We start from the raw sequence: 26,456 nt of genomic DNA, 5'->3' as shown, positions 1-26,456 counted from the left end.
TTTACCTGTAATTGCTCTCAGTGGATGGGCCCCAATCTGTGTAAGTCATTAACAAGCAGAGTGCCTAAGCATCCAGAACAGTAAAACAATGCAAAGGCCCAAACACTTAGAGACAGTGGGTAAAGCCAGGTGCTGTGGTCTCTCTCTATAATCCTAACATTCAGGAGGCTGAGGCAAAAAGATCAAATCTGAGGCCATGTTGAGCTACATTGAGACCCTGCCGCCACAAAACAAAACAACGAAACAACCAACCAACCAAAACAAAACCAGACAACCAAATAAATCAACTTACAACTTCATATAGATCACAATGGTCTTCAAAGTACATTCCTATGCACTAGTCCACTGAAGACAGACAAGAACCTGTTAGGGAAGACGCCATTGTGCCTGTATCTCGGACAAGGTGAAGTGGGACACGTCCTGAGACGTGCTAAGCATCAGAGGACTACACAGCAAACGGAGGGAGGAGGACAACTCCTGCACACTACATGGTCACTGTGGGAGGACCCATTCTGAGTGGCTGGTATCCTTTCCAATTCTGTCTTACAACGTTTCGATGAAAGGCCCAGGGTGGCAAACACTGCATGAGCAATGTCCTGGAATCTATCCACAGTATAACAGCAACAAACAACATGACAGACCACAAAACAAAACACCTTCACACACACCTCCACAAAAACAAAAACAAAACAAGCCTTCTAGTTAGGAAGGGGAGTGTTTAATAGAATTTAAACTTTGATGTGAAGCTGTTTTCAGCAGGACAGGTTGTTCAGGCTGCACTTCCAATCACAGAGCAACTTGGGGGAGTCACTCATTCTACCATGTAGGCCCAGGGATCAAACTCTGGTCATCAAGCTTGACAACAAATGCCCTAACCCAATGAGCAATCTTGTCAAGTTTTTTTTTGGAAAAAATAGCATTTGCATAGGAGCTATCATGAAGATAGTTACATTTTCTTTTAAAATTACAAGTATAACCAAAAAAAACAAAAAAAAAAAACAAACAAAAAAAAACATACTTAAGAAAAAAATTTCAAAATTCCAAATTTGTCAGGCCTATATTTATGTACTTTTGAACAAGTCAACAATCCTCTTTGACTTTATTATGGCCCAATAAGAGAAAGTATAAGTATCCAAAGGAGCAAACCCTGATGCAAACGCCCAAGCCCTAAGACAGAGAACAAGTGCAAAGCTCCCTGTTGGTCACACAGAGGTTCTCACTGCTGGCTCACAACACAAGATGCAGTCAACAGTATTGACTTCAGTCACAGCTTATTCTTCAGGCCATGGAGCCTTTGTGTGGCAGCAACAAGGCAACAAGAGGGGCTCAGAACACAACTTTCACTTCATCTCAGCAAAAAAGCAGACAAGCAATTATGAATTTAACTTTCAAAATAACTACAGCAGTAATTTGTGTATTACTATCATCTCACTGTCCACTATGTAAGGACATCTAGTCCAGTCTAACCTTTCACATTCCTAAGGACGGCAACTATTTTCCAGGCAGACCTACCTACTACCACTCTTAAAGACAACAGCATCTCAAACAAAGCAAAACAAACACCAAGGAAGGCCTCACTGTGCTCCCAGCAGCCGCAGGAGAACTAGTCTTGAGTTCATTAAGGAACACCAGCCCTCACACTGCAGTGTTAGCAAAGAGCACCCTTGTGCTCCTTTTTAAAAAACCAAACCAAACCAAAAACAAACAAACAAAACCCCCCACAAGTCTACCAGGTCAGCAAAGCCAAATGATGTAGGTATGCATTTGCTGTAGGAAAAAAAATCCAACTTTCTAATTTCTGAATATCTTAAAAATCATTTCAGGCTTTTCCAAGGTTAGTCTCAACTCTGTCCTCTTGGCTACAGTACTGTATTTCAGGGAATGACTACTGAGCTACAGCCTCAGCCCAGGGTAACATTAAAATTTTTACTGTAAATGTATGCTGCTTTTTTTTTTTTTTTTTTTTTTTTTGGAGACAGGGTCTCTCTACGTAATCCTGGTTGTCCTAGAACTCACTATATGGACCGGGCTGGCCTCAAACTCACAGAGATCTGCCTGCCTCTGCCTTCAAGTGCTGGGATTAAAGGTCTCTGCCACGATGCTCAGCAATGTATGCTTCAAAAATCAGGAGGCCAGGGAGCTACCTGACCAACCAAGAGGCACAGAAATTTTGGCACTTTTTATAGAACTTCCAGAAAATAAGTAACACATCCAAACTATGATCAGCTGCACACTCCTTGTCTTAACACTTTCCTTTGCTCTGGAATGCAGGGACCTGCATGATGCTTACCTATTCTGGTAGCTGTAGTAGGCTGCATCCCGAGGAATTGTACACAGCTGCTTCCCGTAACAGCACAGAGTCTGTGGGGAAAACTCATACTGCAAAACAAGGAGAAAGTACTAAACATACACTGCACTAACCTCCTCAAGGATCCTAGCATGCTATGGAGTCACGCCCAGCAGCTAAGTTATTAACTAGAACATGAGGTAAAATCCTAACAACGGTTCATGGCTATTTCAGGACACTTTTGGACTGAATATGACAGAATTAGCATAGCTCTGGTTTCAAGTATTACAGACAGATACAAACGGGCACAGGGCATTGAGAAAGGCCTGCCAGGGAGTACCTCTTTGTCACTTTGACCATGACATCATGTCCGGAAGTCAACTATTACAAAGACTACACTATACTGTAGAGCTCCCAATCACATGTATATGAGCAGATTCTTAGTGTCCCACCACCTTACTGGATTAGCCAAAAAAATGTGTTTTCCAGAAATACTATACCTTTCGTCCACAGCAGTATCCGAGAGACTGCATAACAGGGTCAATTTCTTGTTCAAAGACCTCTGCGAGTTTACTGCAAAATTTATATACCCGGGATGTCTTACGATTGTATAGCCAGGCATTGTTGAACATAAGCCAGACATCATCCACATACTGCCAGGGTTCTTGATACTGCCCTGTATCCAGCTTCCGTTTGATGGTAGAAAGGTCCATAGGATTCTTTACAATATCAAAATAATCCTAAAAGAAAAAAAAAAAAAAGTTCACTCCATGAGTGAATTCCCCCAAAGCTTAACAATAAAAAGTATCAGACATTCTAATCCCAAAAGTAAAAAATGGAAGTGAAAAGAAAATAATCCCAAATATTCCTCTGATTTGACTCACTAATATGTCAACTAACATGTGCACTTGTGATTAAATTACTGCAAAGGCAAAGTTAAAGAAAAAAATAAAACAAAAGGGATTATTAGAACATAATTTTAATGAAAATGAGGAATTTAATTTACTACATTAAAAATGGTGAACAAATGCATCAGAAAATGTACACTTCTACAGATTCCCTTTGGTCTGCATAAACAATATGCAATTTAACAATTAACACAAACAACAATCTCAAAAGAGCACATGGCCTTTCCAAGTCTTTCAAGGATATCAAACAGGGATTGATATGTATATCATGGTTGGCATTTTTTAAACCAATCCTTTTAGATGAACTTTTTTGTACACAAAGCCTCAAATATAAATAAAGGGACTCTGTGCTAAAGCCTGTGCTAAAGCAAGTGGGCTTGAGCTCCAGCAAATGATTCTGATCCATCAAAACTGCTGACAGACAGATTTTTATATTAGAGGAGAAAAAAATCCTCAAAGCAAGGTTTTTTGTTTTTTGTTTTTTTAAACTCAATTTTAAAGAGATGAAACAAGACGCTCAAAGTTCTAACCCATATTTCATATTAACTTACTGGGATTCCTAGGAGCTGGGGATCTACAGGCTGCCGAAAAGGCAAAGACTCTGGGTCCTGTCTGTAGAGTGCTTCTAGAGTTGGCATAAGTGCCTGGCGTAGCTCTTCAGGTTTAAAGACTAGAGGGAGAAAACATTGGGAAGAGAAATCATATAATGGCGCTCAAGACACGTCCACTGTCACATTCAAATTATAAGCCTACTTCCCACCCACAATTCTTTTCAAGCTTTCTGACACTTTATTCAGCATGTGAAGAATCCTTAAACTAGAGGAGTAGGTTGGGGTTTTCTGAAATAGTAAAGTGGCCTTTAAATCTGACACTCAGGCCATGAGACAAATACTGCATGAAGGAGTTGGCTTCAACAAAATTTCCCAATCTCCAAATATTGCTAGAACAGAAAACAAAGTTAATTTCTAATTCTGGTGTTATGAGTGATCCAAACTTTGTAGAGTTTTTTTGTTTGTTTGTTTGTTTGTTCTGTATCTTACTAGCTGTGGTATCAAATGCCTTCAACCCCAGCACTTGGGGGGGTACATTGATCTTTTGTCTAACTGTGTATTCTTGGTTGGTATGGCCTGGCTTGGAACTTACTATGTAGACCAAGCCCACCTTGAACTCACAGAGGAGGAGGTGGTGGAGGAGGAGGAGGAGGAAGAGGAGGTGGTGGTGGTGGTGGTGGCGGTGGCGGTGGAGGAGGAGGAGGCGGTGGCGGTGGCGGTGGAGGAGGAGGAGGAGGAGGTGGTGGCGGCGGAGGAGGAGGAGGAGGAGGAGGAGGTAGGTGTGCATGTGGAGATCCAAAGTTGATACTTCCAGTCTTTCTTCACTGCTCTTCACCTTATTCAGGGTCTTTGAAGTGAACTCAGAACTTGTAGGAATGGCTAGTCTAGCTTGCTAGCTTGTTCTAGGGAACCCTTGTCTCTTCTGCTTCCTCAGCACCAGAATAACAGGCAAGCCAGCATACCTACCTGTCACTTATGTGGGGTCTGGGAGTGCTGAACTCTAGTCAACATCAAGTACTTGAACTGTTAAGCAATCTCCACAGTCCCTTAAATAATTCTTTATAAGAAAACATTTAATCAAAAGCTTTTTCATTCCAACAGATAAGGGGGCTGACAAATTATGATCAAAATTCCTACTTTCTGTGAGTCAAGGTCTCAAAATCGCCTTTACCTTTTTTAATGACCAGGAAGTGTATTTCATGACAAATGAAAATTAAATAAAATTCAGGTTTTAGGGTCAAAAACAAACAAATGTGGCACACAGTCACGTTCACTTATTTGTGTATCATCTGCTGCCGCCTTTGAGGTGAATAGTTTTCGAGAGACATGATAATGTACGAAGCCTGAAATACTAAGGACCTAGCCTTTCACCGAAAAGGCCTGCTAACAGGTGGGACTTGCCAGGACATGCTCTACTTCTTGCATTTAGGAGATAGAGGTGGCAGGGCAGTCTGCTCATGCTAGGTGTGGCAGCACATACTTTTAATCCCAGTACTCAGAAGGCCAGATAAATGGATCTCTGGAACTTTAGGTTAGCCTGGTCTACAAAGTGTGTTCCAGGTTTGCTAGTACTACATAGTGAGATGCCCATTTCAAAAAAAATCTGCTCATAGGCTAATAAGATAGCTTAGTAGGCAAAGGCATTTGCTGCCAAGTCTGACAACTTGAGTTCAATCCCCAGGTCTTGTATGGTGGAAATAAAAAATCAACTCCCACAAGTTATCCTCTGACTTCCACTTACCTGCATGCATCATGTGTGTGCACCCTCATTTAAAAAAGAAAATTCATTTTAGGGGCTAGAGAAAGAGCTTACTGGTTAAGAGCACTTGCTGTTCTCTCTTCCTGGGGACTGGAGTTTAGTTCCCATCACCCATGTTGAGTAGCTCACAACCACCTGTAACTTCAGCTCCAGGGGATCCTACTGCATCTTGTGGATGGATGAACGAACACACACACACACACACACACACACACACACACACACACACACACACTCCCTCCCTCTCTCTCTCTCAAAGAAAAGGTCTGTTCACTCTCACTCTTCTCCCAGGTAGTGACTGAATGTGTCACTCTGTTTATTCATTAATTAAACAACTATTTAAAGCTTCTATTAAATAAAGTATTTTCAAATTCCCATCTTTACCATGCTTGTGTATTATGACTCCATAAGGACTCAAAGAGAAGTCAATAGCTATATCAGAACCAAGTTCCCTGCCAACTATTAGCTGGTGCAACACAGAAGGTCATTACACTTTGTTAGCATCATAACCTTCATTCAGTAAGAATGGTAAACTATACACAATTCTCAAGAGTGTAATTCCTAAGCCCCATGCTGTCCAATGTGGTAGTAACTCGAAATTTGTGGTACTGAAGGTTCAACAAAGCAGTTATACATAAATCGAACAGTTCAGTTTACCGATCAACCATCACAACTTAGTACAGCACAAGTGTGACACATTTCTATCAATTAAGAACACCCCAGCACTGTCACAAGGCCCCTTTAGGGATCTCTGAGATCAACACTACCCCTACTACAAAAATACACTATGTCAATAGTGGCACTGACGAGCCAAATGAATGGGAGATTCTTCCAGTCTTTGTGGCCATTCTACTCTGAGGAAAAAGAATGCCAGCCACGGAGGACACTCTTAATAGGTATTAGAATCAGTACCCCCAGTAAAATCTCAACTTCCCACATGGGCAGCCCAACAGGCAGTCATGCTATGGAGAAGCAGCCTCAGGAACCAGCAGCAGCATTAGCACTGGGGTGAGAGCAGGAGCTGCTGCAGACAGAAAACTTACAAGGTGACAGATACAAAGCTGTTATTCAATTCTATTTTGTGGCAAAGTTTTCTCCAAGGAGATCAAATAAGTGAGCCAGGTACTTCAAGGACAAATGACAGTATTTGTTGCCAATGGTCAAATTTGGGCCTTCATCAAAAATGTTTTGGAAAAAAAAATGTTTTAGAAAACTTTATCTACCAAATGAGCTTGCTATTTAAATGTGGGGGGTTGATATAGCATCAAGTATGCAGCACTTAAAAAAGGTCCGTAATTCAGTGACCTGGTACCTTACAGGTGATGGCAGGATGACATTATTCACCCTCGAGAGCCTCTGCTTGTTGAGTTTTGAAATATCTATCAGAGCAGAGGACCCCGTCACCTGAAGGAGCATGAGTAACACCCTCTCTTCACTGCTAACTTGTCTGAATGAGAACGGAAGCTCCGCACACAGCTCAGACGGGACTATCACCACCGAGGAATGGAGGGCAGACCTCAATAGTCCTACGCAGTTGCCTTAACACTCTCAAAACATTGCAGGGTTACAATAATGTCATATTTTTACTACTCTTGTTTGGAAAAGGTAATTTTTGTAAAAATGTGTTAAATGAAGCTGGCAATATCATAGGTAGAGTAGTACAGGTTCCATTCTTGGGATACAGGTGGGGTAAGTGTTACCATTAACAGACATCAATTTAAATGAATTACATATTTTTTTCTCTCAGTTTTACTTCTTAAAAAGATAAGCAATGACAAGATAGTCCGCATAATCAAAAACCCTCTGGCACCCTCAATTATAAAAGCAGTAAGTCTCTTCCTACTATGGAGCTTTACTGCCTCGGCCACCTACATTCTCTGCACTTTCTTAAGTGCCTGTTACCTGATGCTCTTAACGTCTAAGGTCAAGGTCACCCTTTTAAGCAAGGGTCACTTGACAATCTTCCAACACCCTATTGCTTCTTACTGTGACACACGGTAAGTGGAGTACATTCAATTTCTACATTCCTGAGCTAACCTCACACATCTGGAGCTCCATAAAATCCCACCCCATACCAAGTCACAGCAGCTACAGTGCCCCCCCTTACTTCCCTCCATCAGCTGAAATCTCTAATTCACACACACGTGCACAAACATGCTGACAGTGATCATTTTGTTCGTCAGTTCTTTATAACTGGCTCTGCAGAGCCTATTCTCCTTAGCCTGCTTCAAGATCCAGAGGCACTTCAACTCTGCCTCTCTAGTCTAAGAGATCTCATCTCAGAAGAGAACTCAGGGCTGGCACCTCAGCCACAGCCTGATACTATTATTTTTCTCTATATATGTGGGGGAGGTTGTACATGGTGCTTGAGTGTGTGCAGACATGCAGCCCTCTGCATGCATTGAGGGAGGCCAGGAGCACAACTGGTGTCCTGCCTTATTCCTTTAACAAGTCTCTTACGAAACCTGGAGGTAGGCTGGTGGTTAGCAAGCCCTAGCTTCCTTTCTGCCTCCCACAGTGCTGGAGTTCCAGACACACATGTACAGCCACCCCAGCATTTTACCTGAGAGCTAGGATCCAAACTCAGATCCTCACATTTGCCCAGCAAACTCCCTTACATACTCAATCTCTCCAGACACTGCTGTCTCCATTCTCAGAAGTAAACTGAAGAGAATGACAGGCAAGGAACATAAACGGGAATTTGTAATCCTTTTCCTGCCTCGGCTTTCAATCTTTGGTGTGGAAGCACAACACAGTCCCTAAGTGACAGAGAACGTGACCTACTTTTCTTCCGTGGCTGGGAAGGGGATGTTGACTGTGAGGCTGCGCCATTGGCACTGCTCTCCTCTTCCTCTTTGGCTTCCACTTTGACTTCGGCTTTCTTCTCTTCTACTTCCATTGGTTCTGATTTTGGCTCTGCTGTGTCTGTTTCTTCTTTTACTTGAGTGGATCCTTGTAAATCCTCTTCCATCATCTTGAGAAAAACAGAGGCACAGAAGACAGAGAAGTGTCAGATCCCTGGAACCTACTCCAGTTTACTCTGAAGTCTCTGCACACATGGGTCAAAGGTACATGGACCATTCTTTTTTCCCGTTAGGGAAAGGAACAAAATAATTCATGGTCCCCCAGCACTCGGGAGGTAGAGGTAGGTGGATCTCTGTGAGTTTGAGGATAGCCTGGTCTACTGATCAAGTTCCAGGACAGGCTCCAAAGTTATACAGAGAAACCCTGTCTCAAAAAGAAAAAAACAAACAAAAACAAAAACAAAACAAAACAAAAAAAAACACCTCATGTCCAATGAGTCACTTTATACAGCACCGGTGCAATCATAGTTCTAATTAAATTTTTTTTCAATATAAAAGTATATTTACGCGCTCAGTAAAATACTGATACATCTAGTTTAGAAGTAAAAGTATCTTAGAAAACAGAAAACAAGGATCAAAACCCTGTGCTCCGAGATAAAGAGTGTGATATGAGACTTGGACTAATTAGGAAACCCATGTCCCACCTGAGGAACACATCCCCCATTCGGTGGGACACTGGCTGCCATAAAGGAGTGTCAAGTGTACTAATGGCAGACTGGCTTATCTTTTGACAAAAATCAGGTATCTGAAGTTTTATTTGCAACTTCTTGATTTTTAAAACACTGAACAGGCCAAACAAAAAAAAAACCAAATGCACAGCCGGGCGTTGGTGGCGCATGCCTTTAATCCCAGCACTCGGGAGGCAGAGCCAGGCAGATCTCTGGGAGTTCAAGGCCAGCCTGGTCTACAAAGTGAGTTCCAGGAAAGGCTCAAAGCTACACAGAGAAACCCTGCCTGGAATAAATGAATGAATGAATGAATGAATGAATGAATGAATGAATGAATGAATGAATAATTCACAGGATGGATTCAGCTCTCAGCCCCCTGATTTCAACTTCAGCCGTTAAATTAGTAAACCAATATTCTATTCTTCTGCAGAACTAGAAATAAATGAAGAACATTAATAAAAAGATTTCTAGAAAATTCAAACATTTAAAATGAATATCCAAACATCATGGTAAGTCCTGAGGATATGCAGGTAAAGCTACCACACACAAACCATGTACTGCCACCTTGGAACAACATCTACCTCAGACCGAGGTTCTCCCTTGGATTCACCAGGATCGGGCTCAGGATCATCTGTCTGGGCTTCCGTCTTTATCTCCAGCATGGGGACATCAGGTCCTAGCTGCTGGGCACTGGTTTCAGCACTGGTCACAGAGGAGGGAGTGGGGACCCGATTATCAATGCTGGCTGCTGCCTGAGAAAGCTGCAGAGAAATCATAGTCATCACCGCTGTAAAGCAGACCACACCACTAACCTTCAGCCCCTGCCCTGCACAACTGGGCACCTGCAGGAACACTAGACAGACCTCCCAAGGGAGCGCTAGAGGAAGCCACTGCAGAAACAAGATTTACTGCTACTACTTCTTCTTTCTTCCGAGACAGGGTTTCTCTGTGTAGCTTTGGAGGCTGTCCTGGAACTCACTCTGTAGCCCAGGCTGGCCTTGAACTCAGAGATCCGCCTGCCTCTGCCTCCTGAGTGCTGGGATTAAAGGCGTGCACCACCACCGCCCGGCTAAGATTTACTTCTTACCAAAAATGTAGCACTAGAAGAACAGTTTTCTAAATTCCAACATAAAATTCTTCTCTTTTGGCTTTCTACTGAATTATTTTACCATTATTTCCCTTTGCTAGCATTCAGGCTCATGGAGAAAGTCGAACCATAAACACCTAAGTTGTTATGAGGAGGTTGAGAAATAACAGCCTACGTGAAGCAAAATATCCAAGAGCCTGTGCTAATGCAGGGCAATGATGGTGGTGGAGCAAGCAAACACTCACGGCCATGTAACAGACTTTACCCAAGGAAGTATTCATCCACATCTTGGGTATCTAAGAATGGAATTAATGTAAATCTTGAGAGGAGGGGATCTATAGATTAGACTCAAAATAAAATAATACTAAGACTTCCAGAAAGGTACTTGGCTAGGCACTGGTCAGTAGGCCTGGGATGACACAGGACACACCTCCCATCCTTCCAATGCCACCTACAGAGAGGAATGGGCTGTTTAGAGCCACAGAAGATATGAGCCTCACTCTGTTGTTTCACTATGAATAAGAAAAGTCTATTCTGAAAGAAAGCTGATTAGCCAGCCAGGTTGGAGGACCTGTAGTCTGGAGCATAGCATGTTTACCAAACCCAAGAAACCAAGTACAAAAACTATTAAAACCTGAATGATATTAATCTAGAACAGAAAACAGGGAAAATAGTTGCACATACAGCTCAATAGTTCTGTCCATGCTGTGATGTCTCAATGACTATTAATTTCTGTAAACTATTTTAACCAAGGGTAATTGTGTTTTGTTTTTTGGGTTTCTCAAGACAGGGTTTTTCTGTGTAGCTTTGTGCCTTTTCCTGGAACTCACTCTGTAGCCCAGGCTGGCCTTGAACTCACTGAGATGCACCTGGCTCTGCCTCCCAAGTGCTGGGATTAAAGGCATGTGCCACCAACACCCAACCAAGGGTAATTGTAAACCATGCCTTTGGGCCATTAGTAGGAACAAAGCACAGCTCAAGGCAGTTCCAACAGAGACACACTTTCTGGCATCAGAGCAAAATGCTACAGCATCATGACAGAGTATTCTTTCTTCTTTTTTAAATTAAAGACAGGGTCTTACTTTGTAGCTCTGGCTAGCCTCATGCTCACAAAGAACTGCCTGCCTCTGCCTCCCAAGTGCCTGTCAGAACACTGTATGGAAAGGTATCCTGTAGAGTTTGGCTTGATAGGACAATGGTGGGACAGACTGGAAGAGACTCACCGGTGTGCCAGGAGGCTGAGTGTGCACAGGTGTTGGCTGCTGCTGTGATGACTGAGGGGTAGCCACAGATGGTGGCTGCACTGGAGTTTGAGGCTGTGGAGTCACCTGGGCCTGTGCTGCTGCCTGGACCGTAGGGGTACTCTGTGTCTGGGCTGCACTGGGCACTGAGCCAGGAGTTGGGGTAGGAGTCTGCCCAGATGACACAGGAGTGGATGGCTGAGTTGGAGCCGCTGGCTGGGGAGGTGTCATCCCAGGTGGCGTTGGATGTTGGAGAGAGGGCATGCCAGCAGCTGTGGAAGCAGGAGGTGGAGTTGGGTGCAACGGTGACTGTGTCACTGGTGGGCAGGGCAGCTGGCTGGCCTGGGGTGCCAGCATGTTCAGAGGGTTAGGAAGAGCACCAGCAGGCACCTGGCCCTAAAAGAAATGGGACAGAATATGTTAAAACTACTTTACCCAATTGAAAACATCACAGACTTGAAGAAGAAAATATAATCAGTTTCTTAATTAGTTCCATTTGGACAAATTCACAGACTAAACTTTTATAGCATACACTGTAGCGTGTAATAAAGTTCACACTGAACTGCTTCTCATATCTGAGTTGTACAACTACAATATCTGGCTACAATATTCATGGCTTAGACACGTTTACTTAGCTTACTGACATTGTGTTTTATCATATCTACTTATAACTTAGACCACAGCAAAAGGTGGCTTTTTTCTTTTTGGGGGGAGTTGAGACAGTGGATCATGTTAGTACAGTGGTTCCCCCCCCCAACTAGGGAGCCACTTGAGAATTGTTGACCTTTCAAAAAATGAATCAACATCACTGTTCCAAAGAGAAGTTTGGCCTAGGCACCCAGAACAGTTTTACAGGATGACAACCACAACCAGCCATATCCTTAAGTGTTGTCTATAACTACTCATACACTGTAGAAGTAGAGCTAAATAGTTAAGACTAAGAGGCTGGCCCAGAAAACTAAACATATTCACTATCTGTTTTTTTGTTTTTTGTTTTGTTTTGTTTTTTTAAACCAAAAATGTCTACTGTTGGTCACTGTGGCATATGGCTGAGACAGGAAGACCAAAGCCTGGGCTACACAGGGAGATGTGGGAAGGAGGGGAGTTGGTTTCTTCATCTCTGTTCTAAAGAAATGAGATGATAGAGAAAATCATTACAGAATAAATCTAATATATTTAACAACTCATTCAACATTAGCTCATTGTTTAAAAAGACATGAATCTTGTAGTTTGAGAAAAATCTGGCCTATTTTAAACACTCTGTTTAAACGCAGCTGACATGTGATACACTACAATTAACCAAAGTGGGGAAAGCAGTAAAAAGAATGGAAAAGGAACATCTTCAGCTTTAACCGAACAACTGAAACATGCTCAATGAGAAGAGTGCTATCCCCTCAGTATCTCTGCTAGCCTGACACCCCAACACAGGCAGTCAGACACAAAAACTCAGTAACGAAGAGGAAATTCACCCTTCTTCAAGTTCTCAGGCACTTCTCAGGGTGACATGTTAATCTTAGATCTCTAAAATTAACAGGAACCAAAATCCAAAGATCAAAACATAAAGCATAAGCAAACAAAACAAAACATTTTACTTTTTGTGTGAAGCTTAACCTAGAGAGAACAGAAGAATTAAAAATTATGGGACAAAGGTTGAGGATTTAGCTCAGTGGTAGAGCGCTTGCCTAGTAAGCGCAAGGCCCTGGGTTCGGTCCTCAGCTCCACACACAAAACAAACAAACAAACAAAAATTATGGGACAAACTGGAGAACAATGAAGAGATATGTATTCTAGAATTCTAACTTCCATAAAATAAAATAAGATGGGATCTTGTCACAGAGGCTGGGTGTACATAAATACTGGTTGTCCAGGTTCCCAAACTGAATGTACCTGTGAAACACCTGTCTGGGCTGCTGGCTGTCCCATACTGACACTGTTCACACTCATTGCCCCACTGGATGATGGGAACTGGTTTTGTGGCAGAAACTGGTTCTGAGTAGGTGCCTGGGCCATCATGTTGTTGGCATGGGTGCTCATCATGTTCGGAGGCTGAGGCATCCGGGAAGGAGAAATGGCCATCTATAAGACAAGAATCAGTACAGAAGCGATAGACCAGAGTCTTCAAGACATACAGTGCAGAGGAGACCCAAAGCCTTACAAATCTAGTACATTCTGGTCTTAAAGGTCAGCACTTGCCAAGGACTCACCCCATTCCTAGGCACTTGTCTATACCTTCTTTAGCAATCTCTTAAGTAAGCCAGCACTGAAATGTACTCTGAATGGCAATCAATATATCAGGCTATAATTTAGAATTCAATCATGCCTTTAATTAGTTGAAGGCTGTTTCAGGAGGGCAAACTCAAGTCAACAGACACTGACAATATGAGCTGTTGGCTGCCTGTTCCTCCCTCAACATTAATTCCTCCACATTTGTTATCCCAATTCTAAATAAATGAATGAATGAATGAATGAATGAATGAATGAATAAATAAATAACAGGGCTGGAGAGATGGCTCAGAGGTTAAGAGCACTGTCTACTCTTCCAGAGGTCCTAAGTTCAATTCTCAGCAACCACAAGGTGGCTCACAACCATCTGTATATAATGAGCTCTGATCCCCTTTTCTGGCATGCAGGCAAACACACAGAAAGAACACTGTATACATAAATAACTATACCTAAAACAACAAAAAAAGTAACAGTCAAATAATCCTCATTGTAGCAATAGTTGTGTTTGCTTGTTGAAGAGAAATAAGGAAATAAAACATAGCTCGAATTCAAAGGCGTAAGAATGCAGACTTGTCAGGTGATAACGGAAGACCTCTGCCCAGAGGTGGGAGCCAGGACTGGGAGGAGGAGCACTTACACCTGGAACCGAGGCCATGCTGTTCATCGGGACAGAGTGGTTCATGGGGGAGGCTGCACGAGGTCCCATTGGTGCTTGTGACAACTGGACATTCCCCAGGGACATGGGGTTAAATGAATTCATCCCTGCAAACAGTTATGATAGTGCATTAATAAAAGCATCCACAAGGAAAAGAAAAACATTCATCAACTAACTCTAACTAAGACAGAACACATGGGTAACAGACAATAGAGAGGAACCCACAAGCAAATCAGAGCAAATGGTAGCAGTCTTCCCATATCTGATGGCAGCAATGGGTGGAAGAGTCGGGAGAGCTAGGGCTAAGATGAGGACATAAGGACAGGCTGGGACAAACCAGAACTAATGTGCATGAAGCAAGGAAGCCACAAAGCAGACAAGGAGGCCTTGTGAAGGAATGAAGTTGCCCCATCTATGCAGAAGGTATTTCCTAAGACTACCTGAGTGCATCCTCACTTAACAACCCTAGCAGCAATTGGCTCACATTATTCTAAGATTCCAAGCTTCTTGGCTAGGTTGATATTATTGTTTAGAATCTGTGCTAAGACTCAGAACACCATCTCAATTTTGCAAGTATCTTCAGTAGGAAGTGCCCAAGGGCTACCCTCAGCCTCCACTTGTTTGCACAAACACCACACCAGTGACAAAGAATTCACTGGGAAGTCTTCAGATCATAGAGACTAGTTTTTACTAACTGTCTATAAAACTACGCAAATTGTGAGCTAAAATAAATCCCAGTTCAAGCAGTTATTATGCCCAACACCGTAATCCAAAAGAATCCTTGAGGAAGTTTTTGAGAGGCCTTGTCTTACCATTGCTGTAGCCACAAGAGGATCTTCTTATACTTGCAGTGACTATCCAAAACTACCACCCTCAAATGACCAAATTCCAACAAGGCCCAAGAGGACTTTCCAGAGAGCTTATAACATAAAAGTCTCCTCTTCATGAAAAGTTTGTGTGGATACCAAGAAACAGCACTGAAAGAAATCTACATTCGCAGGTACTGATATTGCCAGCAAGGAAGGCTGTAAGTACTGACCCAAAGAAGGTCTCTTACCATCTGTAGCTAACAAGTTATCTTGTCAGACCCTAACTCAGCTATGGTTCTCTATCTAGATCAACGCTCAAGTACCCATAAGCATTCAGCTACTCTGCTATGGCTCAATTTCTCAACCACTTGACTTCCTCCCTCAAATCCTCCACCCCTCAAATCCAATCCATCCAAACAAGTTCTTGGCAAGTTTATTCAGTGTCTTTTTCAGTACGCAGTAACACTTTGTCACAACTTCAAATCATTTACCCATCCCTCTCAAACTGCTCTGTATACTGCAATGTCTTTCTTTACCATTTGGATAATGTTCCCATTTTATTTCACAACCTGGATTGATACCCTGCTGCTCAGGTATCAGTATGTCAGGAGTTGAAAAGCTTACAAATGGCCTCAGCCCTGAAAGCCCTATCGACTCCAAATAACCACAGAATCTTTAATTGAGCCTTTAATGGTTTAGCTAGCTATCACTACTCCAGCGAGCCATGGAGCTCTGCACACAGCCTCCTGTGGTTGATAAATACTCCCCAGCTTCAACCCTGATGGCCTAGAGTAGCACTGTACCTTCTCAGTGACCCACATGTGCTTGTCACAGACTGGCTTACAGACTCTCCTGCTGAGTATTCAGAAAGGCCTTTTCCTTCCTAAATATGTTTCTTTTATTTAATCGTCTAATAAGGTCTTCTGTGTTTTTGTTTGCTTGTTTGTTTTTTGTGGGTGGTGGTGTGGTTGTCAGTCCAAATTCCTATTTCTGACCGCTTTGGAAAACGCAAAGAGACTCACATTATTTGGTGGACTACATTCTTATCAGAAAGAAGGACTGGAAAGAACAAAACAAGAATACAAAAGAGAAAATGGAAGGGGGAAGGGGTTGTTGCCATTGAAAGTTAAACTAAAACATGGCTGACAAGGAATAGTTACACACCTTGAGAAACCTGCATGCGATTCACTGGCAGAGGCAGGGGCCCATCTATAAAGGAAAAAAATTTTAATTAATTAAAAAAAAAAAAAAGGAGACATACTCAAGTTTAAAAAGAACTTGCCAGCACACCTTTTAAAAAGCATTCCCATGCCAGGCAGTAGTGGCACATGCCTTTAATCCCAGCAATCGGGAGGTAGAGGCAGGTACTTCTCCAAGTTTGAAGCCAGCCTGGTCCACAGAGTAAGATCCAGGATAGCCAGTGCTACACAGAGAAACCCTGTCTCAAAAAACCAAAACTGAACAAAACAAAACAAAACAAAGCCTTCCTATGAGGAAAGCTCAATGTCTTCACAGGCTACTGTCATACAAAAAGCTTCCAACGTACAGACTTTTAGAGAACATAATTTACACTCTTAGAAATATACCACAAAGACTGGAGGAAAACTAAGTAAACAGGCTAAGAGCTGGTAAAAAGAAATATAGTCCTTACTTGGAGGTCTCACAGACTGGGTTGGTGGGATCACAGGGGGCTGAGCCCCCGGAGCTGGCAAAGCTGGCTGGTTACCCAAGATGCCTTGCTTATGTAAACGTGATCTCCGTTTTTCTTCTAGTTCTTTTTGTATTTTATAGATTTTCTCTGCTAATAAATGATAGTACTCATCCTAAAAAAACAATGACATTCAATGTTAAGAAATTGAAAAAAAAAAATCTAAGAAGCAATCATTTATTCTGTATGTTCTAGCTCTCAAATGAACTCTTAATTCATTCATTTATTCACACATTCACATTTTGCTGCTGGGGATCAAACTCGGCCTTGGTGTACTAAGCAGGTACTATACCACTATAGCACATTTGAATTGCACTAACATTATCGACACATCTGATAAACCAAAGAACCATTCCCCACCTCTAAATTTCTAGTGATGTCAGCATACTCTTTAACTTCCACTTTAGTGAACTAGTGACTTTATTGGACATACCAAACTGAAGGTGCTAAATACTAGTTTGTTTGTTTGTTTGTTTTTCTGCACAACTGAGCTTTTTCTTAGGTATTCACTGACACTAGCAATAATGCAATACAAGAATCCTCAAGAGTACCCACTGTGAACAAAGATGGCCCAAGGGTACACTTGATGCATCCTCTGTCCTGCTGTGACACTTGTGCTTCACAAGAGAGCTGTGCAGGAACCTCAACCTTACTGGGACATGTCTCTGGTCAAGGTCATCACAGTAAGGAGTCGCCTAGACTACACAGGTTCTCCTAATTCTGGATAACTAACTAGACAAACACCAATTCCCACCTACAGGCTCAACAGTTGCTTTGTAACCTACCCTGCTGTTAGCAGACTCATACATGTCCCCCTCCACTTTCTTAGCATAGGCGACCAGGTTTTCCATTCGGCGATCCTTCAGAGCTGCAGGGTCGGGAGTTGGGAAGATGGCTTGGACGCTGAAAGGACAATACACTCTATAAACCTGCTTCCAAGGTGGTCACAGGAGAACTCTCTTTGCCTTGTGCATGAATGTGGGAAATAATACTAACCTTTAATCTACACACCAAACACAAATACGTGCTATATGATTTTAAGAAAAGTATGATTCCAAATCCCTATTTTGAAACTATTCATTATAAAGAGATTAAAATAAGGAAGAATTCACAGTTGGGTCACTTCACTTCAACTTAGGAGAGGTAGCTTGAATAATAAAAACCTTTAGTATGTAAAATAACTGTATGGTCATACCATACATACTCAACCAGACCCAAATTCCCCCCAAGTTTTTGGGAACTCTGTAATTAGTCTCAAGACATTGAACACATCTGAGCTCAAAAGCAAAGAGGGCAGGCTTCAGGTCCTGTCTCTCTGCTCTTGACACCATCATACAATGGGGCCAGAGTCTGGGAAACTCAGCCTTCCTAGGTCTCTTAACAGTGGTGATGGCTTCCTGAAACAAGCATGGACCCTCTGCAGCTATGAGCTATAAATATACTGGGATTCAACATGCAAATGAAAACCAAAATCGAACATCTATGTACCTATAAAGATCCAACAACGGGGTTGGGGATTTAGCTCAGTGGTAGAGCGCTTGCCTAGCAAGCACAAGGCCCTGGGTTCGATCCTCAGCTTAAAAAAAAAAAAAAGGAAAAAAAAAAAAAAAAAAAAAAAAAAAAAAGAAAAAAAAAAAAAAAAGGAAAAAAAAAAAATCCAACAATGCCCTCAGCCACAAAATGGGGACCTGACTGATGAGGGCTACGTACAGTTTGTGCACTAGATGGCTCCGCAGGTCCTGAGTCACATGTTCATGCCAGCCTTTTCGGACACCAGTGCTGGAAGGAGGTGCTGCTGTAGGTATGGTGCTGAGGCTTCCAATGTTACCAGAGTTTGAGCCATCATTCATCAGTGGACTAGAGAGGGAGATAACAACACCTCATCCAGCTACTCAAGTGAGTCAATCAAATGCACCCCATTTTCTTCAACAATATGTGACTTCAAAAGTTGAAGAGAAGTAAGTCATGTATGTCCACCAGAATCCAAACTGTTTAACTGGGTGTTTTCCATTTATCATTTTAAAAAGAAAAAGAGGCTGGAGAGATGGCTCTGCTGTTAACAGTGCTTGTTTCTCCTTCAGAGGACCAGATATTTCTCTCTCTCTCTCTCATACACACACACTCACTCACTCACCCTCTTTTTAAAAAATGAGAAAAGAAAAGGAAAAAAAAAAAAGCATCCATTTCCACCTCCTCAGTAGGTAATTCTCTGCCACATGCTGAGTTTTGTGTGATCCCCACCCATTCTTATGCCCACTTGCTCTTCAGATATAAGCTATCTGAATCTTTGGTCTTACTTGGTGGCACCCAAGGAAGTTGGAAGAGCTGATTCTGAAATCAAGTTTGGTGGCTGCTGATCTGTTGCTATTCCTCCTGCTGGAATACTCATTGGGTTGTTTCCTTTAAAGGCAAAGACAAATGAAATCAATCCCTACACTGTACACACTCTGAAGTTCCTGTAATGGAGAAGCAAGTGATCACATAAAGAACTCCTATGAAGGATACCAAGATAGGAAGACAGAAACTCTGGAGGCTGTACTTTCGTTAGTGGTGCTAACTTCATCAAACTCCACTGTCAACTCCTTCCCATTTTTACTCTAGAGCCTAAATAATGTGTCTGAGGCTGACTAGTGTCCTCACTGGACTCTGGCTACAGAGAAAAAGACCACTGCTACTTGCACGCCTTTAATCCAGCACTCGGGATTAAAGTTCGAGGCCAGCCTGGTCTATAGAGCGAGATCCAGGAAAGGCGCAAAGCTACACAGAGAAACCCTGTCTTGAAAAACCAAAAAAAAAAAAAAAAAAGCTGGTCATTTTTTAATGACTCCCTAGTACCACCAATCCTAACTACTCACACTGTGAACACCTGCAGTTAAAAGGACAGAGGAAAAATGTTAAGGAAACTAAACCAGGGAATAACAAAAATCGTGGTGATTATGAACACATGTGTAAAGCTGGCAAATGATGGGCTAGGGTTACCAGAGAAAATACTGATCTACCCAGCAGCAGGTTGATGGCAGCTGCTGAGTGTCCTCTGCTAACCAGGCTGATTCTACCTCCAATGATGGGAAGACCACAAACAAAAAGACCTGGCAGGACCCTATATACAGTCATAAGTGATATACTGAAGAGTCTGAGCCTTTTATAAACTGTCAAGACAAAGTGGTACACACAGAGCAAATCATTGCTTTGCTTGAAAATGTAGCTCTTCCCCTGAAAAAAATACACCTCAGGTTTTCTCTGGAAGGTCATTAATCCAAAGCAATAACTCTGAAGTCAAAACACCAACTGAAGACAGCCTTGGGTTCCAGTAAGCACTGTCATCTTTGTAAAAGATCTGGAGAAAGTTAGTTCTTGAGTGCTCCTTGACTTACCTAGGGCATTGAGAGTCCTCATCTGCTGGTGGGCTGGAGGCTGTGCTGCTTGCTGGCCAGGAACCTGAGGCTGCAGCTGTGTCTGGGGCTGGTTCATGTAGGGGAGTCCTAGAGCAGCATAGGCCCGCTGCATGGAACTGGGGTCTATGGGATTTGGGTTACTTAAAGAAGTAGCATTCTGTTGCCCTGCACCAACAGAACCAATTGTGTTTTGAATTCCACTAGCTGGAGATCCCAGGATTGCTAGAACAACAAACAGACAGACAAGCAGAGAAGGTAAGTAAAAGAGAGATGGCCCACAAATGAACTGTAAATAACGTGAGGCAAATACGTCTTTCAAAGACTAGGAATGTATGTAAAGCTTTAAAGCTAGCAAGAAAAGTAATGCTGAATTCATCTATTTTTCTAGCAGGAGTTAAAGAACAAAAATCTAAAGTAAATCCACCTTTTATGTTTAAAAGCAACAGAACAAAAAAATTAAAAAGACATCATTTAGTAAAAATTAGTATGTATTAAAATCTAGAGACACCTAGAGTGTCAGTTATAAGGAGTGTCAAGTGTATGACAAGGCAAAGTACATCATTCTGTATGTCTCAACAGCTACCTCTCAAGTGAAGGAAGGAGCCTTCCCACAAGAGGTTGCCTCCACCTATTTTTTGATGCTCACCTCTGTAAACTGAGAGGAATAGCAAAGGTGAAACCTGGTTGGCTAATTTTTACTCAATAAATCTATGAGTTGATCCTCTAAATTACAAAATAACATTTCTCCAAATTCACTTGTGTAACAACAGCATTAGCAACAAGCTTTTCTTAACAAGACCTTCTCAGAACACTCGTCCAGGAGAGCACCATGCTAGGCTTTACTACACTTGATTTACTAATAGATCTGGCTAGAATTAACAGGTGGAATGAAGCTTCAAAATTCCACATGAGCTTTAATTTATCTAGGTGTCACCTCAGTATCCTTGATATTCAGGACTTAGATGTACCTCATGTAGCTATCAGCTACAGTGACCCAAACCCACAAGCAGTATGCAGAGCAGCTGTCCCATTCAGCTCTCTAACCCCAGGAAATTAAAAACAAAACCAAACCACTGTCCAAACAAGGAACTCATCCTAAAGGACTTCACATGAAATGACATAACCTGTAATGCTCATTTCTATGGTCATTTCAAGTCTAACCTGTCTACCCCACCCACACAACCCACCCACTTGATGAGGTTTATTTTATATAAGGCAGAGGTTTTCTGTCACACTATTTATTCTTATCTGTAAGAGGTGCTTTCTTTTAAACTTGTACAAAGTTTAGAGTCATGTTAGAAGTAAAATCACAAAGATGTGCTTTATATATTAAGCTTATGAGGTTGACATTATATGACCTTCTGACATATGAAACATTCTCAAAGCCTTTCTTTCAATGTAAGCAACATTCTTCTGTCTGTCTGTCTGTCTGTCTGTCTGTCTATCTATCTATCTATCTATCTATCTATCTATCTATCTATCTATCTATCATGTATACAGCCCTCTATCTGCATGTGTGCCTGCAAGGCAGAAGAGGGCACCAGACTTCATTACAGATGATTGTGAGCCACCATGTGGTTGCTGGGAATTGAACCCAGGACCTTTGGAAGAGCAACCAGTGCTCTTAACCTCTGAGCCATCTCTCCAGCCACGTAAGTAATATTCTTAAACCTATGCAAGTATAGTAAACAAAAAGTGCTTATCAGAGTAACTTAACTAAAATGAAATGTGTAAAAAGAAAAAAAATTTTGGTAATTAACCATTCTATATTATCAACTTTTCTAATAAGGACAGTCAGATCTCAAACTCATTAACACTCATTAGATACAATTAAACACAGCAAACATCTCATTATAAATAAAATACAATTCCCAAGGTATACCTTGCCAAGAGTGTAGATGAAATAGTCAAGTATAATATCTTTAAAAGTATATTAAACATTTAATAGTCCTTAAACTATAAGCATGTACCCATCATATTTCTTCAACTTGCATGGTAATTTTTCAAATAGTTATGACATAGAAAAGGAAAATAATCACCCAGTGTTCCTTTGGATGACAAAATTCACAGGCCTCTCCTTCAAAATATTTATTCTCATTCTCTTTTTCCTTTCCTCACCCTCCCCACCTCTCTCTCTCCTCTCCTGTCTGCTCACACATTACTCAAGTGCTCAACCCCAGCGCAGAACAGTTTACTTTCCTCTCACCTTAGACAGTGAGTGAATTATCCCAGGAAACAGTGTCGACGTGGCCTCCCTTTCTAGTGAAGATGTAATGGCTTTGTCCTACTATATTCTTTCATCTGCACAACCCAAAAGTGTCATCTACTTAGACAAATGCCACCCTAGAATAAATATCGTTCCTAAATCCAGGGCCACATCTGGTATAAACAGTCCCATTCATCAGAACCTCTCATCGGTGCTGTTGATATGATCACTCTATTTTCTGTTTATGTTAAAAACATGTTTTCTAAATATAAATATCATTTTCATTCTGAAACAAAATATACCTAACAGAAAAGAGGCAGGCATATGGAACTCAACACTTTCAACAATGCAGAACCAAGACAAAAGAAACATGAACAACAGACATACACGGACACACAGCTAACAGGAGACCTAGATAATGCTACAGTATGAATAGCACTAATATCTAGCAGGTGATGGACTGACAGCAGAGTCATGAAAGTGGCCACCAGTGTTCCATTATCCTTCTCTAAATTGCCACAGGGCCCACTGGGTCTGTTTTTAGGCATTCATCCTTCCAGCATTCACACTATACCCTACTAGGCTTTCTGATACAGTGGCTAGCACATAGTCATACTTCATGAGCTTAGACCTGCTGGGAAAAATAAGAGTGATCTAACAAGCACCCAATGCACTCCAAACACAGCTTGAGTCCTGGATCAGAGAAAAGCTCGTTCCTCTCATCTTTCCTAACATCACTGGAAGTTGGGAGTCCATAAGACTCAGTCTACTCTTCACCTACTCCTGCCAACAGGGTTGGTGTACTCGGAGGGCTCAGTGCAAAGTGTATTCTCCTGCCACACAGGGCCATATGAAGTGCCCCAGCACATAGTGCAGGGAACCTACAGCCATCTAATCTGCCCCTCACTCCCTGCTCTGAGCACCGAGGATGAACAAGAATGGATAGCACATTAAAGGCAACAATGCTCACCTCCTTGCATCCTTGACAAAGAGCCTTCTGCACTCATCAACTGGACATGTTACCGAAGACCAGCTACTTGGCCTTGTTCCTTCTAAAGTTTAATGCTGTGATTACATGTCACCGTCTCTTGGAGTCCCAATATTCTGGCTTGAATTATCCTAGCTTATCAGGTTGCATACCTGAGCCCAGACACATCTTTGAGTTGTTTTGTTTTGTTTTGTTTTGTTTTTTCTTTTTTTTTTGGGGGGGGGGGTTGCTGCTGTTTTGGTTTGAGGGGAGTGGGGAGGACTGAGTTTTGCTATGTAGCTCTGGCTGGCCCTGTAACTATGGAGCCCAGGGTAGCCTTGAGTCCATGATAATCCTCCTACTTAGCCTCCTGAGAGATATGTGAAATCACAGGCAAAAGCCATGGTATCTGGCATGTTTTGCCCCCTCTAATGCATGTTCAATACCTTCTCTGCCTCACTACTCCTTTTCTGTTGTAGTTAAAGCAGGAAGTCATAGATTAAGAAACAAAAGGCCAGCCAGGCGGTGGTGGCGCACGACTGTAATCCCAGCATTCGGGAGGCAGAGGCAGGAGGATCTCTGTGTGTTCGAGGCCAGCCTGGTCTACAAAGTGAGTTCCAGAACAGCCTCCAAAGCTACAGAGAAACCCTGTCTCAAAAAACCAAATAAAGAAACAAAAGGCCAAGTTTATTATGGGTTCTGTGCAAGTCTCACCTACCAATATTTGAATATGGATAAGGCAGTCTTTCACCTGTGAAGTATATGCTGCTAACTTAAAACATTCAATTAACCAGCAAACTTTAGGCTCTAATAATTTTCAATAAAATTGGACTCAATTTGGAAATTCAATAAAAACTGACACAAATTAACTGTCTACTCACTCTTGGAGAGTGCCCAAGTTCTCAAAGGTGGCTTTCCGAAGAAGCCAAGAGACACAATACAGGAGGGCAAGGGGTAGGTGTTCTGATCAAGGCTGGGACAGTGAGCTCACAGCTCTCTCACTCTGTAAAGCCAATCCTATCCCGATCTCTACCACTGTGTTAGAGGTACCTGGAGATCACAGCACTCCCAAGTGGAACTGAGAGCCTGGTCAGGCAGAACCCAGAAGGTGCTGTATGAAAGGGAATTTTGAGACTGATTTTAACTCAATATAACAACAACAAAAATGTTTCAAGCAATCCAATATGTGCCTAGAAATGGGACAAAGAGCCACCCCAAGAAGGGCCAAGGAGATGAGGACAGTGGAGCAACAAGCTAGCAGACTGCTGTCATAGTCACTGAGGATTGTTCTGTGGCTCAGTCTAAGTCTGGGGCTGGGACTGTCCTAAAGCACATGTCTAAATCCCTGTGGGTTTAGGTGGAGAAGATAGGGTCTTTCTTAGACAATATTTCTATCTTCCCCTACAGCTCTGATACAGACCTGACCCTTGTAGACATCCCAAGCTGCCACATACCAGATTTTAATGTACAGACCAAATACTGGGAAATTTGTTAAAAAATACAGATTCTAGCCAGGCATTGGTGGCTCATGCCTTTAATCCCAGCACTCAGGAGGCAGATCTCTGTGAGTTCAAGGCCAGCCTGGTCTACAGAGCGAGATCCAGAATAGGCACCAAAACTACACAGAGAAACCCTGTCTCAAAACAAAACAAAACAAAACAAAAAATAGATTCTAATACATGAAGCCTACAAGGGGGCCCAATTTCCATATTTTTAACAAGCAACCCGGAAGGAAGCATCTATGCAGCACGTCTGCATATTCAACTGTACCAAGAGACTCGTGGGTTCCAACATGGGGACTCAAGCACACGGACTGATGACTGAAAAGCTCTAGTAAGTGAACAACTGTTCTGATGGGCAGGTAATCCATCCTTCTAGTTTATAAACCAGAAAAATCAAATCGGCCCCAAAGCAACAAACAATGTGGGTTTCATTTCAAGCAACATCATGTTAGTGCCTTAGGTAATTCTCCAAGATCTGTCAGTAGAGACAGCAGTCTGAGAGTATGGAAAGCGTGTCTACAAAGGAGAGGGCACTGGTCAGTGTCTGTATAAGGCATGTATTCAGAAGGTAGAGCTTTGGCATACCTTGTGGTAACTCCACAGAGTGAGCCTTCTCAGCACAGCCCTATGGTCCCTAGAAGCTTGCATAGCCCCACCTGAGCTGCTGGCACAGGTATCTCTAAGCCCAGTGTCTAATTCACTGTTCTATTGCTGTGAAGGGACACCATGACCACAGTAACTCTTATAAAGGAAAGCATTTAATTGGAGGCTTCCTTACAGTTTCAGAGGTTTAGTCCAATTATCAACATTGCAGGGAGCATGGTAGCACGCAGGCAGAAGTAGCTGAGAGTTTCATATCTAGATGTGCAGCAGGAAGAGACACTGAGCCTGGCTCCAGACCTCAAAGCCCACCCCCAGTGACATACTTCCTTCAATAAGGCCACACCTCCTAATCCTTCTCAAGTAGTGCTGCTCCCTGATGACTAGGCATTCAAATACATGAGCCTATGGAGGCCATTCTTATTCAAACCGCCACACCCAGTCAGCTTCATTCCTAGATAGGCTACATGCTGTATTGGCTCATTACTGCCATCTAGGATGTTATTCCACTGTAATTTTGTTGAGCCTGGCATGAACACCACTCTTTTCTATGAAGTAGTCTCGGCATATTCTGATTCTCCCCATAAGGACTACACAGAGTACTTCATGCCTATACTTGGTCCTTTAAGAGAGACCATTACCACTTTTTAAAAATGACAGAGCAGTAAACTCGAACAATCCCAGAAAAGCTACTCCCCTAAATTAAAAGTGAAGGGTGAAACTGAAGCACATTACTCACTGAATTAATATCAAACAAGCACAAATTAACTCAACGATGGTGGGGTTTTTTGTCGTTATTTCTGTGAGGGGACATGGTCTAGCAATATACTCTCAGATGGCCCAAAATTCATAATCCTCCTGCCTCAGCTTCCAGAGTACTAGAATGCCCAACCACACTAATTTTAATGTATAGTTAGTTCACTCTCTAGAGCTCAACCTGAAGCTACTAAAGGGTTGGGTTCACATTTTTCTCCAGTTCCCAAACTAAGATCCATACACCACAAACACAATTTTTTGAGAAGGACA

At 42.2% G+C, this 26,456-nt stretch overlaps 1 protein-coding gene across 2 annotated transcripts in view; it reads right to left on the bottom strand.

The window, feature by feature from the left end:
* LOC118589131 (CREB binding protein) overlaps positions 1 to 26,456 on the bottom strand; it is a 128,267-nt gene that overhangs the window by 22,878 nt on the left and 78,933 nt on the right. For both annotated transcript variants that reach the window (XM_036196093.1, XM_036196095.1), the window contains 14 exons: positions 20,135 to 20,377; positions 19,058 to 19,160; positions 18,471 to 18,617; positions 17,546 to 17,663; positions 16,704 to 16,875; positions 16,217 to 16,261; positions 14,226 to 14,350; positions 13,253 to 13,441; positions 11,348 to 11,761; positions 9,619 to 9,798; positions 8,290 to 8,479; positions 3,747 to 3,865; positions 2,788 to 3,027; positions 2,291 to 2,379 (listed from right to left, as the gene is read on the bottom strand). In XM_036196093.1, coding sequence (XP_036051986.1) covers positions 2,291 to 2,379; positions 2,788 to 3,027; positions 3,747 to 3,865; positions 8,290 to 8,479; positions 9,619 to 9,798; positions 11,348 to 11,761; positions 13,253 to 13,441; positions 14,226 to 14,350; positions 16,217 to 16,261; positions 16,704 to 16,875; positions 17,546 to 17,663; positions 18,471 to 18,617; positions 19,058 to 19,160; positions 20,135 to 20,377 — 2,374 coding nt within the window. The remainder of the gene's footprint in view (positions 1 to 2,290; positions 2,380 to 2,787; positions 3,028 to 3,746; positions 3,866 to 8,289; positions 8,480 to 9,618; positions 9,799 to 11,347; positions 11,762 to 13,252; positions 13,442 to 14,225; positions 14,351 to 16,216; positions 16,262 to 16,703; positions 16,876 to 17,545; positions 17,664 to 18,470; positions 18,618 to 19,057; positions 19,161 to 20,134; positions 20,378 to 26,456) is intronic.

Source organism: Onychomys torridus, chromosome 8, assembly GCF_903995425.1.
Source record: "Onychomys torridus chromosome 8, mOncTor1.1, whole genome shotgun sequence".
In the NCBI taxonomy this organism is placed as follows: Eukaryota; Metazoa; Chordata; class Mammalia; order Rodentia; family Cricetidae; genus Onychomys; species Onychomys torridus.
Note: the sequence above shows the minus strand (reverse complement) of the source record. Positions and strands in the feature narration are given on the sequence as shown.